At 38.4% G+C, this 14,714-nt stretch overlaps 1 protein-coding gene across 1 annotated transcript in view; it reads right to left on the reverse strand.

The window, feature by feature from the left end:
* Positions 1–2,068: 2,068 nt before the first annotated feature.
* The window catches only part of LOC127634449 (double-stranded RNA-specific editase B2-like), a 278,387-nt gene continuing 265,741 nt past the window's right edge, over positions 2,069–14,714 (reverse strand). The window contains exons 8-10 of the mRNA XM_052114023.1: positions 8,803–8,984; positions 3,571–3,752; positions 2,069–2,245 (exon numbers count right to left, since the gene is read on the reverse strand). Of these exons, the coding sequence (XP_051969983.1) occupies positions 2,069–2,245; positions 3,571–3,752; positions 8,803–8,984 (541 nt within the window). The remainder of the gene's footprint in view (positions 2,246–3,570; positions 3,753–8,802; positions 8,985–14,714) is intronic.

Raw genomic sequence — 14,714 nt, forward strand, 5'->3', positions numbered from 1 at the left:
CAAGTATGCCCTGTCCTTATTACAGGGACAATCCCCCTGGAGCAACCTGGAGTTAAGCGCCTTGCTCAAGGACATAATGGTTGTGGCGGTGGGGATCGAACCGACAACCTTCTGCTTAACAGTTTAGCGCTTTAGCCCTCTACACCACCACCACAAGTGGATGTTAACCTCCCCTTTGGCAGGATGTGGTCTTCGTGGTGTCTTCCCTTGTGGGATGAGCGCCTTCCCTGACACAATACATATGGCCTCAGCTGAATAAATGTCATTTTTTATGGGGTAAAAAAATAGATCTTGCACATTTGAGTGACAGATAGGGAACGTCTTGGTTACTGTTGTAACCTCCATTCCCTGATGGAGGGAACGAGACATTGTGTCCCTTTTGCCACAATACTGTTGTACCCGCTGAAATGGCCGGGACCCTGTCTCGGCTCTTCAGCGCAAAACCTGAATGAGTGGTTGCGAGCCAGCTTCATTTATACCCGTATGTCAGGGGGAGTGTCATGCAAATTCCACTCGCCAATTCCCATTGGTCTTTTCTCAAAGATCAAAGAGGTGTTTGGGGCTCCCAAGAGCGACCCATAGTGTCACTACATTGACACCACGTCTCGTTCTCTCCATAAGGGTATGGAGGTTAAAAAAGTAACCTAGAAGTTTTTCCAGGAGAAGTGATTGATTTTTCCCCAAAGAAATGAATGCCTTCTAACGTGACTGGTTGGACAGTTTTTTTTATTTGACATGAGCTCTGTTAATTTAGGTTTCAAAATGTAGTCTAGGTAAACCACGCTCAGTTGATAACGTATGGTCAATTCTAATGCTGTTAAATCCATAAATAAACACACTGCGGGCAGGTGCAAACACACTACAATAGGGAAAAACAGGAAAAGCCCGCACACCGTTGTATAGCTTGCAAATTTGTAATATCTTATAGGTTTTTGGCTTTTTTTCCGGCATTCTATTAATTTCTCTGAAGATTTTTCCAATTGCAAATATATCACGTTGCCATAATGATTTTCCCAGAAATTGGCGGTGCTCTGCGAAATTAACCAAAGAAGGTTAATGGTGGAGGACATCCTACTCCCGGCTTAAACTGTTTTACACTAACGTCAAACAATTTTTATTGATTTCTTGAACTGTATGATCACACAAATGAGCGTCAAAGGACAGCAAAAACATATGATGACAGTCCTCACTTTAACACGCTATAGTGCTTGCTAAATAAATTTTTTATGTGAATGCACAAATTATTTCATTACTGTTCTGCATAGATATTAAGTGCATTTACTAGCGAGTCAGGTGCCTTCCCTATATGGTGTTTTCATGGGCATGGATTATGATAATTGTGAATGAATCGTGCACACATGCCCTCTTACTAATGTTTGGAATTCACTAGCATACACACGTTTTAGTAACACATCTATGGAGTACGAAGCATTTGTGAATCCGTCGGAAAGTTATCAGGAAGGTCCATTTTACACGCAAATTACTCCAAATTTACTCATATCTTTACGAAAGTGTCTTGAATGAGGACCAATGCAATTATACCAGAAAACTGACGTAACGTTACCTACTAGAATTACGTCAGGAATTTATAACCAGAAGTTAATCTTGCAATAGAAAAGTAGTTCCACTTAAATAAAATGACAATTTAGACAAATTTTTACAGCTCCGTTTATGGAAGTTCTTTAACACAGATGACTTCTATTTACTTCAATTCTAAGTGTTTCTGCCAATGCATTAAAAAAAAGGGCTGAGGGATAAATCAAACTCATTTTCTGTGTTAACTTATGGTTACAAGTTACACTTAATCGGCAGAATGTCATTGAACCCTGAACATCCAATAACCCTACTCCCTAACAAATACCTTGGTAGCAGCATCTCGCGAGAGTTTCACATAACAAGGTTTACCATCTAGAAATGAACCTTGTTTACTCCCACTGGAGGTTTTATGGCAGTGGGGCATTGTTGACTGTACCCTGGTGTGAAAAAGGGCCTCCGTGGCAATTGGTTGGCAGATTGAAGGTGGTTTTGGTGGTTAGGGGACAGTCACATCCATGTCAGACTTCAACACTCATACAGTAACAGCAAAGTTTTCCTGCTCAGGAGGTTTCCGGACCCAGGTCCCTAAACCCGCTTCCTGAAGACCCTTCAACCACTGCAGCTTCACAGTCTGGTAGGTACCAGCGGCCTGCTTCGCTTCACAGTACAATAGCGACGTACCACTCTGACTTGTGCCATGGACCACCAGCTACAGAGAGGAAACGAAAGAAATTGGGATGGGGTGACAGACAGAAGAATGCGATGGTGAGAGAGCAAAACAAAACGAATGAGCCAGCACAAACGTGGCATTTGAGCAGCTGTGTAATCTCTCCATTTAAATTTCACAAGCAATTGAACATTCTTCATGCTTTTGTGCATTTCTTTGTTGCACACTCACACACGGGAAAAAAAATTGCGCAAGATAAAGGGGTGCGGCGAACGGAGGGGCTCAGAGAAAAGAAAAGTTTCTTTGGAGATTAGCGCGCATGTTCTTGCGTCCCTGACTGCTGCGCACAGAGCGTTTGCCATGGGAGGCCGCTCAAGTGCTTTTCGAGATGATTACCATTTCCACAGTCATTACACTTTAACTGCCAGCAGCCGGATCTCTCCAATACATTTACATGATGAGAGCCTAATTTTGCACATTCTTTTTTTCTTTGAAGAAATGGGAGCCACTCTGTTAATAAACACTGAATTCTTCATCCTCAACTAGTTCTTTGTATTAACCCGAGAAATGCTACCAGGTCTGGGGTGGTAATTGAAAGGTTGAGGTCAAACCCTGCAAGGTTTCTGCTGTATCATCATCATTGTCCCTTTGACCTCAAGTTGCTAAAGGGGTTTTCAAACTTGTTCAGAAAGGAATACAACAGTACTGCATACTGCACACACTATATTATGCATACTTCCTACCTTAAATATTTTATGTAAAATAGTATGCAGTATGCAACAATACGTTTTTTTAACTATGTAGTATGCTACATTGTTGTCACATGACCTCACTCATCATTTTGGAAAAATACAAAAATGTAAAAAAATGTTCTTAATTTTGTAAAAAAAAAAAGAGCGAGATTAAAATTAGAATGGAAGGTCAAGCATGATGGGGATACACTCAGCAATGCTGACAATGAAATTTGTACTTGTGTAAGCTTGTGCAGCTAAAAACATCTGCATTCACTCATGTGCATAGGGAATGTTATGGGCCTAAGTCGTTTTACAATTTAAGCTGGCAATAACTGCATGTAGGGGTTAGGTTAGGGTTGTACTGTTAGGGTCCGTTCAGAGCAAACGTATTCTTGTGCTGAAAAGGTTAAATGCAGCACAACAAATTGAACAGAACACAGGTGTCTTGAAATGTGTTTTAAAAGTCAAAAGTTAACTTGACACAGCGTTTAAAATCAAGGTGCTTCTGCACGAGGTGCTCAAATGTGCAATGGCTAAAGATGTCGGTCTAGCAAATGTTTACATGTTTTTCAAAAACATGTTTGGTGTGAACGGCCCCTAAGTTGCCTAACAAATATTCACATCTAAGCTCACCTTGCGGTAGAGTCTGATCCACCGTGCAAAAAGTGCAAGCTTGCAAAGTCTGGACAGAGCCCCGGAGTCCCACCTTTTTCCAGTAGATGCATTGAGCACCTCCAATTGGGTGTCGCCTGCGGTCCAATTCACACTCAAACAAACAGACTTCCCCTGCTGCCTGCAGTCACCGCTGCTCAGACCTGAAGTATGTGCATGCAAGAAGAAAAAAAAAAAAAGAGTAAGACAGTGTGAAAGACAGCAAGATAGGAAAAGAAAAAGCACTCAAGGGAGGTTCTATTAAGCATGTGATTGCTGAAGTGTTTCATTAGCAGGCGAGTTTGTCTGTGTGTCGTCTTTGCAATCTTTGAAGTAAACACTGGTTCCTGACACAAAGAATCTCACAGGCTCTTCAATCATTGCCGCTCCGCTACACCAATTATCATGGCATTCTTTCGTTCTTAAGTGGAGAGTATCACGGCATTTAACATGATGTTTGGGTCCTGATGACTTATGAATGTATTACGCGAGGTAGAATGGTGTAGCATGTTGTAAAAAGGTGGCAAGTTTGTGAAACTGAAAATTCGGCACGTACAAATGTTTACTGCAAACTTGATCAAAGTCAGAGTGAATATTCACAGACTGAGACGTGAAATTCGCATGTTTAGAGCAACTCTTACACCTTGTCCTAACCAAGCGTGGCAAAAAGCACTTTATCTGACCACAATGAACAAAACTGCAGCGTGACATGACAATTACATCTAATAAGACCATATTTGATGTCTAATATACAGCTTTTTGGAGCGCTCTGGGATTGAGATCCATGTGCAGTTTATTAAATGGCAGAATAATCAGAGTACAAACAGGTGTGGGTCGAAATACCCAGAACAACAACAGTAATGAAGACGGGACAATAATCGTGGCCAGTAATAGGCAAATGGTCAGGGCAGGCAGCTAACAACAATATCCAGATAGACAAACCAGGGTCAGAAGGCAGGCAATAGACAGTGGAGAAACGCTCAGTAATGTAGCCGTGGCAAAACAAGACTTCACATAGATTGTAGTTTGTTCAGCATTTTGTGCGTGTGCACATATAGTATAACTACAGCAACAAAACCCCATTGTTTATATCTTTAGAGAACAAATAAATGTTATTCAGACACATGGATGGTTATAGCTTAGAACACAGTAAAATGTCTAGAAAGAACATACCACAAAAATAGTTAGAAAACACTCCTGCAGGTATAAATAGCACTGTTAGACCGAATATTACTATATCAGTAAATATAAGCAATCTTGCAAGCTACAGCCATGTGCATTCAATTATTCTTTCCTGCCTTGATATTTTAGAGACACACAATAATTCTAAAATCCTCTTTTGAAACAACAATAACAATAAATTGAATAGGAGTATATCCATATCTCTGAAAAATTAAATAAAACTAATTTTGGAACAAGTTCTACACATCAGAATTAAAAGTGATTCTATATACCCATGATATGCAAGTGATCCACTGTTGACAATCAGGAAAAAGCGATTAATTATTAATTATTATTACAATGAATTTTTAATCCGCAATTGAACATCACCTTGTCTGCCATGTTTTTTCCTCCAGCTCAGAAACTGGAGTCCTGATTGGTCTGTCGCAAGGACTGTTGGGTAACGGACTGCTGTGAGCCCGGAGCGAAGCCCAGATTGAGGGCGCAAAGGGGGGCACTGGCGAGAAACCTTGCCAGTGCTAAAATCACAAATCGTCACCTTCCTAAAATAATTGCCTAAGTCATTTTTTGACAAAAATGATTTTTTTGCATAAGTCATCTCCTCATGATGCTGGCCACCTTTGGTAAAATCGCCCACATCCTCAGTTGAACAGATCATGCAATTCTACCCCTATAGTATAATGGCCTATGTCAAGTGTGTGACTTAGGCCGTTTTATTTTGCCTAAGTCAAAAGGCAATGAGACAATTTTACAAGTTTTTTACCCCTACTGGTAAGTGATGAGGTTTACTATAATATAGACTATAAATATTGCATAAAAATATTGTGTTTTTGTCTTTTTATTTAGTCTTTTTAGTCAGCATTTTAGTCAAGAAAAATAGCTAAGTCAAGCTAGCATTAGGCTTTCTGTTAACTCTTTTCTGTATTTTTAAACAATATTTCATCTAGTTTTTGTCTAATTTTTTCCACATTACATGATCTAATTAAGAAAGATTTGAATAGGCTTACATATTGTAATCAAACATCTAGAAACGATTTATTTATCAATAAATATCATATATTCAATTATTGGTTCAGTTTTTTGTGTTTTCTGAGAAAAGTGAAAAAATGACTTAGGCAATTATTTTAGGAAGGTGACGAAATGCGACACACTACGGACTCGTAGACTTCACAAGCATGCGCAACTGAAGGCCACGAGACCGCAAGTCCACATGAAGTGCGCCATTTGGGACAGGGCCAGTGTAAGCACGTCATTAAGTAATCGACAAAATGTCCTGTCGCTCATTGTTTGTCACAGTTGTTAGAACAAAAACTTGATTTACATGGAAGACACTGAATTTAGCCTTCATTACTATATTGCATTGTACCTGGTTAGAAAACAGCATGGACTCAATAGAGCACAACAGTGCCCATTTTTTCAGACGTCTAGGTTCCGGAAGTATTTTTCCCATACATTTTTTTTTTCCATAGGCTTTTCATAATATCCTTCATAAGAGTTCTAAGCCATAAACCAAACCAGCCATCACTGAGGTAAATCAAAACATTAAAAACTTTCATTTGAAGGGAAGGTGAAAGAATGTGAACTTAACATCTTCCATGAGGGAATAAACTACAGTTCCATAAAGCAAGACTTAACTGAATTCTAAACTATTGAAATATTTAAAACTCTTGATTTTAGGTTGTTGAACAGAAGTTGAGTACAAGTATATTTGTCTCGACTATCTGATTGGTAGATATTTTCCTGCAGGATTATGGGTAGTGTAGTTATTTAGCACAAATTAATCTATTAAACAAGATTTTTGAAATAACACTGACTGATGGCTTCAGCAGAAGCATATACCATAGATGGACAACCTCTGAGCTCATGGTAGGTCTATCTTTAAAGGTTTAAAAGTTATTGTTAAAATAATTTTGTTTTTGGAACACTGTCTTTGGTATTTTTACTTACAGAGCCCGACTGTTGTGCTCTATTTAAGCATCTTAATCCTTGTGGAAATTATTTCCTTCAAACAGGTACAATAAATTGCCTGTTAAAATAACAGCAACTATTAGCAATGCTAACAGCTTCTTTCTCAGAACTTGCTCTCTCTTTATCACATTGTCATTTCATTCCCATCATACAGTTTATTCCTATATGCCTGTAATAGAGCATTTAATTTATATTTTCCCTCAAGCAGTCTTCATCATTTACTGTCACTCATGGTATTGTCATCTATCCATCACGCAGAGCATTTACCAAGACGCCACTAAATGCTTTTTCTGTATTTAGATGCAGCTAATGCTAAGTGCTAACTGTGTATGTTTTCTAAAAGTGCTGTGCTTAGCATTTGAGTGTTTGATATTGGTGTGACCCCTGTTTGAAGGATATTCTCACTGAAGTCTTGCAAGAGCGCATTTGCTACTACCAAGATGTAGGGTTAGGGTGACGTTGCCAAGAGTTTCACAGCACAACAATTATCAAAATGTGATTGTTGTATTTCAGATATAACTGTTGCTAAATGCTTAATGTGCTGTGCTTAGCATTTGTGTGTTTAGCATAGGTTTGATCCATGTTTAAATTACAACCTTCCTAAAGTCTCCCAAGATTACATTTCCTACTATTAAGGGTGAATCTCGCAAGAGTTTCACAACAAAGCAGTTAGCTTAATGTGACTGATGCATTTCAAATACAGTACAACTACTGCTCACACTTAATCATTTTTAACTAGCTGCAAACTTGCCGCCAATTTGCCACTTGTTATTTTCACATGCAAATGAGCTTTTGATTCGCCACAAATGTTTGCCAGATGTTTGGTAGCAGTGAACCTCCGGCAAACCTTTGGCAACAATGGAAAATGTGTCAAAAGATCATTTGCATGTGAAAATTATCAGTAGTGAATTTGCAGCAAATTTGCCATGAACTCTCGATTGCAATTTTGTGAATTATATGTAAGTGCTGTGCTAAAGCATTTGATCGCTTAGATCTGGTATAATCTGTGAAGTGGCCATTTGCTTCACTTATGATAAGAGCTCTTGGCCGCTTCTTGGGAAATCTGCACCCTTTATGATGCCTGCGCTTAAAATAAATAACCCATTTTCCTCAAAAAGAGAGCCCACACAAAGGATGTGAAGATCAACAATGGTGGTGAAAGGGGTCATCCTGAAGCCGTGCAGCCCACTGGGCGTGAAAGGAAGAGTCAATGGATCTTTCTCCAATGGCAGAGATAAGGTGTTTGAAATAATTGATTTGAAGGAAGGGTAGATCCAACAGGACAGTTCATCTGCCACACTGAGGCACAAGAGATCAGCTTAACAAAATGATAGAGCGATAGACAGCGTCCTTCTTCACTTAAGGTCACGTCAACAAGAACACAGGCAAGATTTGAGGATTGAGTGCTTGGGTCAGCTGAAATTTGGGTGATCATGTGGACACTTTTCTCTCATTATTTGTAACATTCTTTGGTCAGATATGGAAACAGTAAACAGGGTCACAAGTAAAAAGTGCTGGTGTACTCTGCTGAAAAACAAAAACGTCTTTGACCAACCCAAAATGGTTTCCCAGTCTTAATCTGGTTTAGGTTGTTCCCTAGCATGGCCAAGCTGGTCTTCAGTTGGTCTAGATGGCCTTCCAGCCTGACAAGTGCCCAAACCCTTTTAAAAGCAGCAAAACAGAGCAGTCTGGCCAAGCTGGTAGAACAGCTAACCACATGCTGGGCACAGTAAAACACTGGCTCAACCAGTGGCAAGAGTTTGGGGCAGCAATACCAGTTTGTTTGACCAATGGTAAACTGACTGGTGGTGTTTAGAAATTTGTTGGAAAACATATTTTTGAAATTCCGATTAGCTGGTCATGCAAATTACACACTTTACCTTAATGCAGCCATGCTAATCTCTTCAGCAGGCACCTTCATAATTGGTACGGCCAACTGACCAAACAAAGGACACTATTTTTTTAAATACTGCAGTTCAATTTAGTTAAGGGTATTTTAATGACCTCCCTTGTGCATAAGACTAAATAATGAGAGCAGTCAAAGGAAAGGTTTGAAGGACAAACCGCTGAGTAAAGGCTGGTTGTGGCGGTAGCAGGTGGGCAGAGGACCAACTCTCTCCTGCCTGTGGTTCATCATCCTGGAGAAGTGACCCGTGTGTCTCAGGCTTCCCACCGACAGACTGTACAGATACACTGGCTCCACAAAGTGACTGAGCAGTGCCCCCTGGAGGCCGAGCACATTCCACCTGTAGAAAGTGCAGAAAGATAAGGAACAGTGTAATCTTGTTTATCCAAAGTTTTGACTATTGCCATAAAGTCTGGTCCACTTTTCTGCTCATTCTGCCCAAGAACCGCCCACATAGACAGGAAGACATGCAAAATGGACAACTACAGTTCTAGTAAATCTGATATCTGCGATTTCCATTGACAATTTATTCATTGTAAGGGTTTTCTGTATCAACCTGGTAGCTTGAAACAAGAGTTTGCTTCATGGCCTACCAAAAGTGTGCTTTGCATCCTGACTTCCGGATATTACGTAATGGGCGGTGAGCAGTAATTCTATGGGTCGTCCATAAGCATATAATCTGTGGCTTAGACTACAAAATGTATCATGTATGCTAATGATATGTATAAACACACAGGTGGACATGTTATTTGAGGGCCAGAGTATAATTTCCAGTACAGTATAACCACATTAGAACATAATAAGCTAAACAATTCACGTGTTTTTGTGTGTTTGTAAACAATTCATTAATTTTTCTTTCTCTGCAAAAGTGGAATTGTGTGGGATTAATAAGTGACTAGAAAATACAGTGAGATCAAGAAGTGCATATTGTATTCTAATATAAAAAATTGCAAATATTAAATGGCAAGTACATGACAAAATGGCAGTATTACAAAATTGCATTTGATCACAGCATGAATTCATGAAGTGGAATCTCACCAGATGGAATACACATTTTATTTTTAGCCTCAGCCAGTACACATAAACTAATGCATTTATGAAAAGCGCAATCGTTTACAAATATTTCTCAGCTAATTTTTACATCATTGTTCTTTTGGTTAATTAATGTCTTTATTATGCCAGTAATGATTGCAGGCGAGACTCGCTCTGGAAATGACTAATAATAATCATTATAGTTTTGCTTTCCCAAGCAGTCAGTTAACATGGGCCGCTCTTCAACAACTCTCTTCAGTGTCTCACACATATGGATCCATTTATCTGAGCAATAATCTGCATGTGCAATCTTTCCAATCAGAGTTATTATCGTTAATGAAAACAAAAATGAAATTAAAAAATTTTCATCAACTGAACTTTGACTAAAAACTAACGTAAAATTAAAACGACCACAAATTATTTTCAGTTACATTTTTGATCACAGTACAGTACGTTACAAAATGAAACCTGCCTTTATTAAACATGAAAATTCTGCTAAATAATGATAGGCCCTGAGAAAGATTGGCAGCCCCACTATACTTAAACTAAACTGAAACTAGCAAACACTTAAAACATTTAGGGTGGGTTGCACCAACAAGGATTAATCTTAAATTTAGATTAAATCAAGGTTGATACCTTTGTTGCACCTAACTTTAAACCTTGTTTAAAAATAATCAGGGTTACATTTTAACCATCAATTTGATCCTGATTTCAATTTGACAGTAATTCTGAATTAACTTTAATCCTGTTGCTCCAACACTTTAAACTCTGTTAGGGATTAACTTTAAACTTGCAGCTGAGGTGGTTTAAATAAAAAACGGACCTACAATTAAACATGAATGACTAGATAAAGGAACAGTGGATGTGCCGTCAGCCCTCTGAGAGACATTTATCACATTATTTATGTTTATTATGGTCTGAAATGTTGAGCTGTTGGCTGCAATGTGTGAGAACCTGGTGTGAGAATATGGCGGCTCGGTGGCGGCACGATTACCTGTTTCCCCATCCTTTACATGCGGGAGTAGAGCATAATTTTGGCATTTAACGAGAGCGGTTATAGGGCGACTGATGATTGTTATTGGTCCCCTCTAATGCTCGTTTCAGTCGGCAGCAAGGGCTGTTCATTTCTGGCCACAATAGTGGCGCTGACGAGGGGAGGCGTGTGGTCCTTTATTCTTAAATTATGATGTCATATTTTAAAGCTTGTGACATTATACACGCTGCAGCAACATTTTCTTAACCTACTTGATCGGCCCTGTGTACCAACAATCTACAGCTAAATTCAGAATCCATCATGGCGGACAATATTAATCACAGGTAACTGTTTAAAGGGGTCATGACATGAGAAACCAAATTTGCCTTGATCTTTTGGTATATAAGAGGTCTTTGTATCATTAAAACGTCCTGCAAGTTTAATATTTTAAGACGTCCTCCCCATTCTAAACGAATCATTTATTTAATCAAGCTCAAAATACAGCTCGTTCTGGATTCATGGTTAGAAGTGACGTGTCGGTTAGAAGTGACGTAACAGCGTTTGCATATGACCGCCTCCAGCACAAGATAACTACGCTTTAAGCGCAAGACTACGCTCATTTCAGTATCGCCGTGCGCCTCACAAGTGTTCAGTCGATGGACAGCGAGCTCTGACAGAGACTACTTGTGCACAGGAAAATTACGATGCCACACAGATGTGCTGTTCCTGGCTGTGGTCAAACAAAACCTCTGAATAAGCTGCCGAAAGATCCAGACGTCAGGGAAAAATGGATGCAGTTTATTTTTTGCGGACGACCCAGTCACGGCAGTGTTAACTTAAGCGTTTGTTCTGTACATTTTAAGGATGACTGTTTTGAGAACAAATCTCAATATGATGCTGGCTTTGCCAGAAAACTGTTGCTCAAAGATAAGTCCGTGCCGACTATTCTGGGAACAACGACGACGCAAACTGTAAGTAATCTATTTTAAACTTTAAACTACTTTTTAAAGCGCAATTTCATTCATTATGAATAATCACAGTGTTTTTACTTCGTTTACTTGCATATTGTTCTGGCTGGGGGCGTCAATAATTGATACATAGGCACTGACGTTAGCCAATCATAACAGTGGGCGTTAACACTGAAGTCTTAAATGGAAAACGCCCCAAAACAGACTGTTTGAATCAGAGGATGAGAAACAGGGTGGGAAAAGGTCATAAATCACTAGATTTTAAAAGTTTTTCTTAAAAAAAATATATTAATACTATAATTGCACCTAAGGGAACATAATAATACAATAAAAAAAACCATGTCATGACCCCTTTAAATCACAGGTTAAAAGTTTAATCTCTGATTTGTTAAACCATATTTATAATTAAGTGGTGCAACACAACTAAACAACACAACAATTAAAATAAAACTTGGATCTTCAAACCCTGGATTAGCTCTAAACTACTTAATTTAAATCTTATTGGTGCAACCCTCCCTAAAACTAACAGTCATAGAGTGAAAACGAAAGAAAACTATGGATGCACCGATATGAAAATTTTGGGCCATACCGATAAATAAAGAAATTTATATATATATAAGATGATGCCGATATTTTGCCACTTACCTTACTGTTTTGCTGAGGAATTATTTTTTACAAATAAATATATAAACATTAAAACAAATGTTTATTCTCTGTTCTAACAATAAATCATTTCCATTGAACACGGATTGGATCTGTTGACCACATGATCAAAATTTTAAAGAGAGCCACAATGAAAGATAAATAGAAGATAAAAAAAATGAATAACATGATGATTGATGTGAATTTTTATTTTGTACTTTTAAAAAATGTTTGCACTTCTGTTTTAACTGTTCAAAATAACAAAACTAACATTTTACACGATTGTATCATATATAATTGAACACAAATTCATATTATGCATATGTTGGGCAATTCCACCGAAATTTTAAAAGTTACCAAAGGAACAAAACACCCTTTTAATAAGCTCTATTGTGGTGTAACGGAGGGCTCGACATTAACGCTTGTTCGCTTGTCCCGGACAAGTGAAAGAGAATTTTACTTGTCCGACCAGACAGGTAGCCTGATTAAAAACATCAATAACAAAAAATAACAATAATAAATAATAAGATTTGCCCTAGGCCTGTGTCACAAAGTTCATAGTCTTATTCTGCTGTTGAAAATAATCCAGAGCGCTAATGCGGATACACGACTGAGCGGTCAAATACACTTCAAAAGTTTGCCAATATGCCCATCTTGGTGAATTCATGTAAACACAATGAGTTATGTCTAAAGTCAATGTAAACAGTGGGGTTAATGAATTTGTATTAAAATGTTGGACTTTTAAGTGTTAATGTATGCTAATGATAGCCTGCTGCTATCTGTGTGTTGTTAATAATCCAACAAACAGAACAAGAAAATGAGAAAACACTCACTGCTCCTGACTGAGTAACTTTAGCCTTAAAAGTATTCATGTAGTATTTATAACTATACAGTGAAGATAAGTAGGCCCCAGTATTTACAGGATATCCCATTCATTCTGAATGTTTAGCCTACTTGAATACTTGATAATGCTCTTTAAAACTTTTAAAGCTGTTAAAAAGCACTTTTTCTTAATTTGTATTTTTTTTCTAGTGTTTTTAATTAGTTTCATTTAATTGTTTTTCTATTGTTATTTTATTACCTACAGTTTACTTCTCTTGAATAGTTACTTGAGAACTTAAGCAATTCTTAACAAATTAGTCAGCGTTAGGCTATTATTTGTTATTGAAACAAAACGAGAAGAGGCTCAACAGAAGAATAATGAGGAGGATGTTAAGAAAGCTGCTGCAAAGAAAGAAAAAGAAAGGAAGGAGAAGGAAGAAAAGCTGAAAGCTGAGAAGGTGAAAGCAGAGAATAGGCGGAGGAGGCCATGTGCCCCAAAATCAAATGCATATGCATAGACATACTGCTCCAACCTATAGAAGACAAGATGGACACATACTTAGGGACAACTATCGATCCGTTCACAGGTGGGACATTATGAGAAATTAAGGCTTGAGAGTTGTCGCTTGAAATGTGACATTACTAGAGGAAATTGCCTTAACATTGTATCTATCCCTGTTTTGTCTCTATTCTAATTTACTACCGACTCCTGAAACTTTGGTATTGTGCATTCAAAGTATTTTGGATGGTTTTACCTCATCATGTATATGTAAGTGCTGCTTTCACAATGGTTTTTGATTTGCAGATGGTTTTAATTTGGTCAATAACTGGCCAATACATAGGTGCATCCCAAACGAAAACTAAACTAAATTAAAAGGACATTGAAAATAAAATATAAATAAAATAAAAAATTAAAACTACCCTATCCAGCCAACATTATTTTATTCTCGCTCTCTCTCACAAATTCTCCCAAAACAGAAACAATTTGGCCCTGCAACATTAATTTACCCAGGACGCACTGCTGTAAATTAGAAACATCTTTCAATCTCATGCAAGAAAAGTCAGCCATCTGGCCGCTGTAGAAATGTAAAATGGGGGAGACTCCCTCTCGCCCTCCCTCGTACCCTCCTCCTAACCTCCCTCGCCCCTCACTCCCCTGCTCCCCTCCCTCACTCCCAGCTTCCACCCCCCACCTCCTGTGCAGTAAAACACGTTAATCTACATAAAACTCAAATGGAATATGATGGATCATATTCACAGGCATCCCATTTATGCCTTCAATTAAAGCAGTCATCAACTTAATTAAACATCCACTCCACTCAATCAGCTCGGCATACCTTACTGCCTCTGAACAATAATAACATCTAGATGGGTACATTTTCTGAAAAAAAAAACATGGATGGTGTTTGCTCATGCAAAACTCTTTCACAATGTTTGGGTGGTTGCTTAGTAGTTGCTATGACATTGCAAAATGATTGCTATGGTGTTCAGGGTGGTTGATAGTCTCTACTGAAAGATTCCTAGAGCATTGCTTCACTGTTGCTAGGGTGTTCTGGGTTAGTGATAATACATTGCTAGGCAGGTGCACGGTGTGTTATGGGTGGTTGCTAGGGCATTGTGTGGGTGTTTGGTT

Source organism: Xyrauchen texanus, chromosome 41 (genome assembly GCF_025860055.1).
Source record: "Xyrauchen texanus isolate HMW12.3.18 chromosome 41, RBS_HiC_50CHRs, whole genome shotgun sequence".
Classification (NCBI taxonomy): Eukaryota; Metazoa; Chordata; class Actinopteri; order Cypriniformes; family Catostomidae; genus Xyrauchen; species Xyrauchen texanus.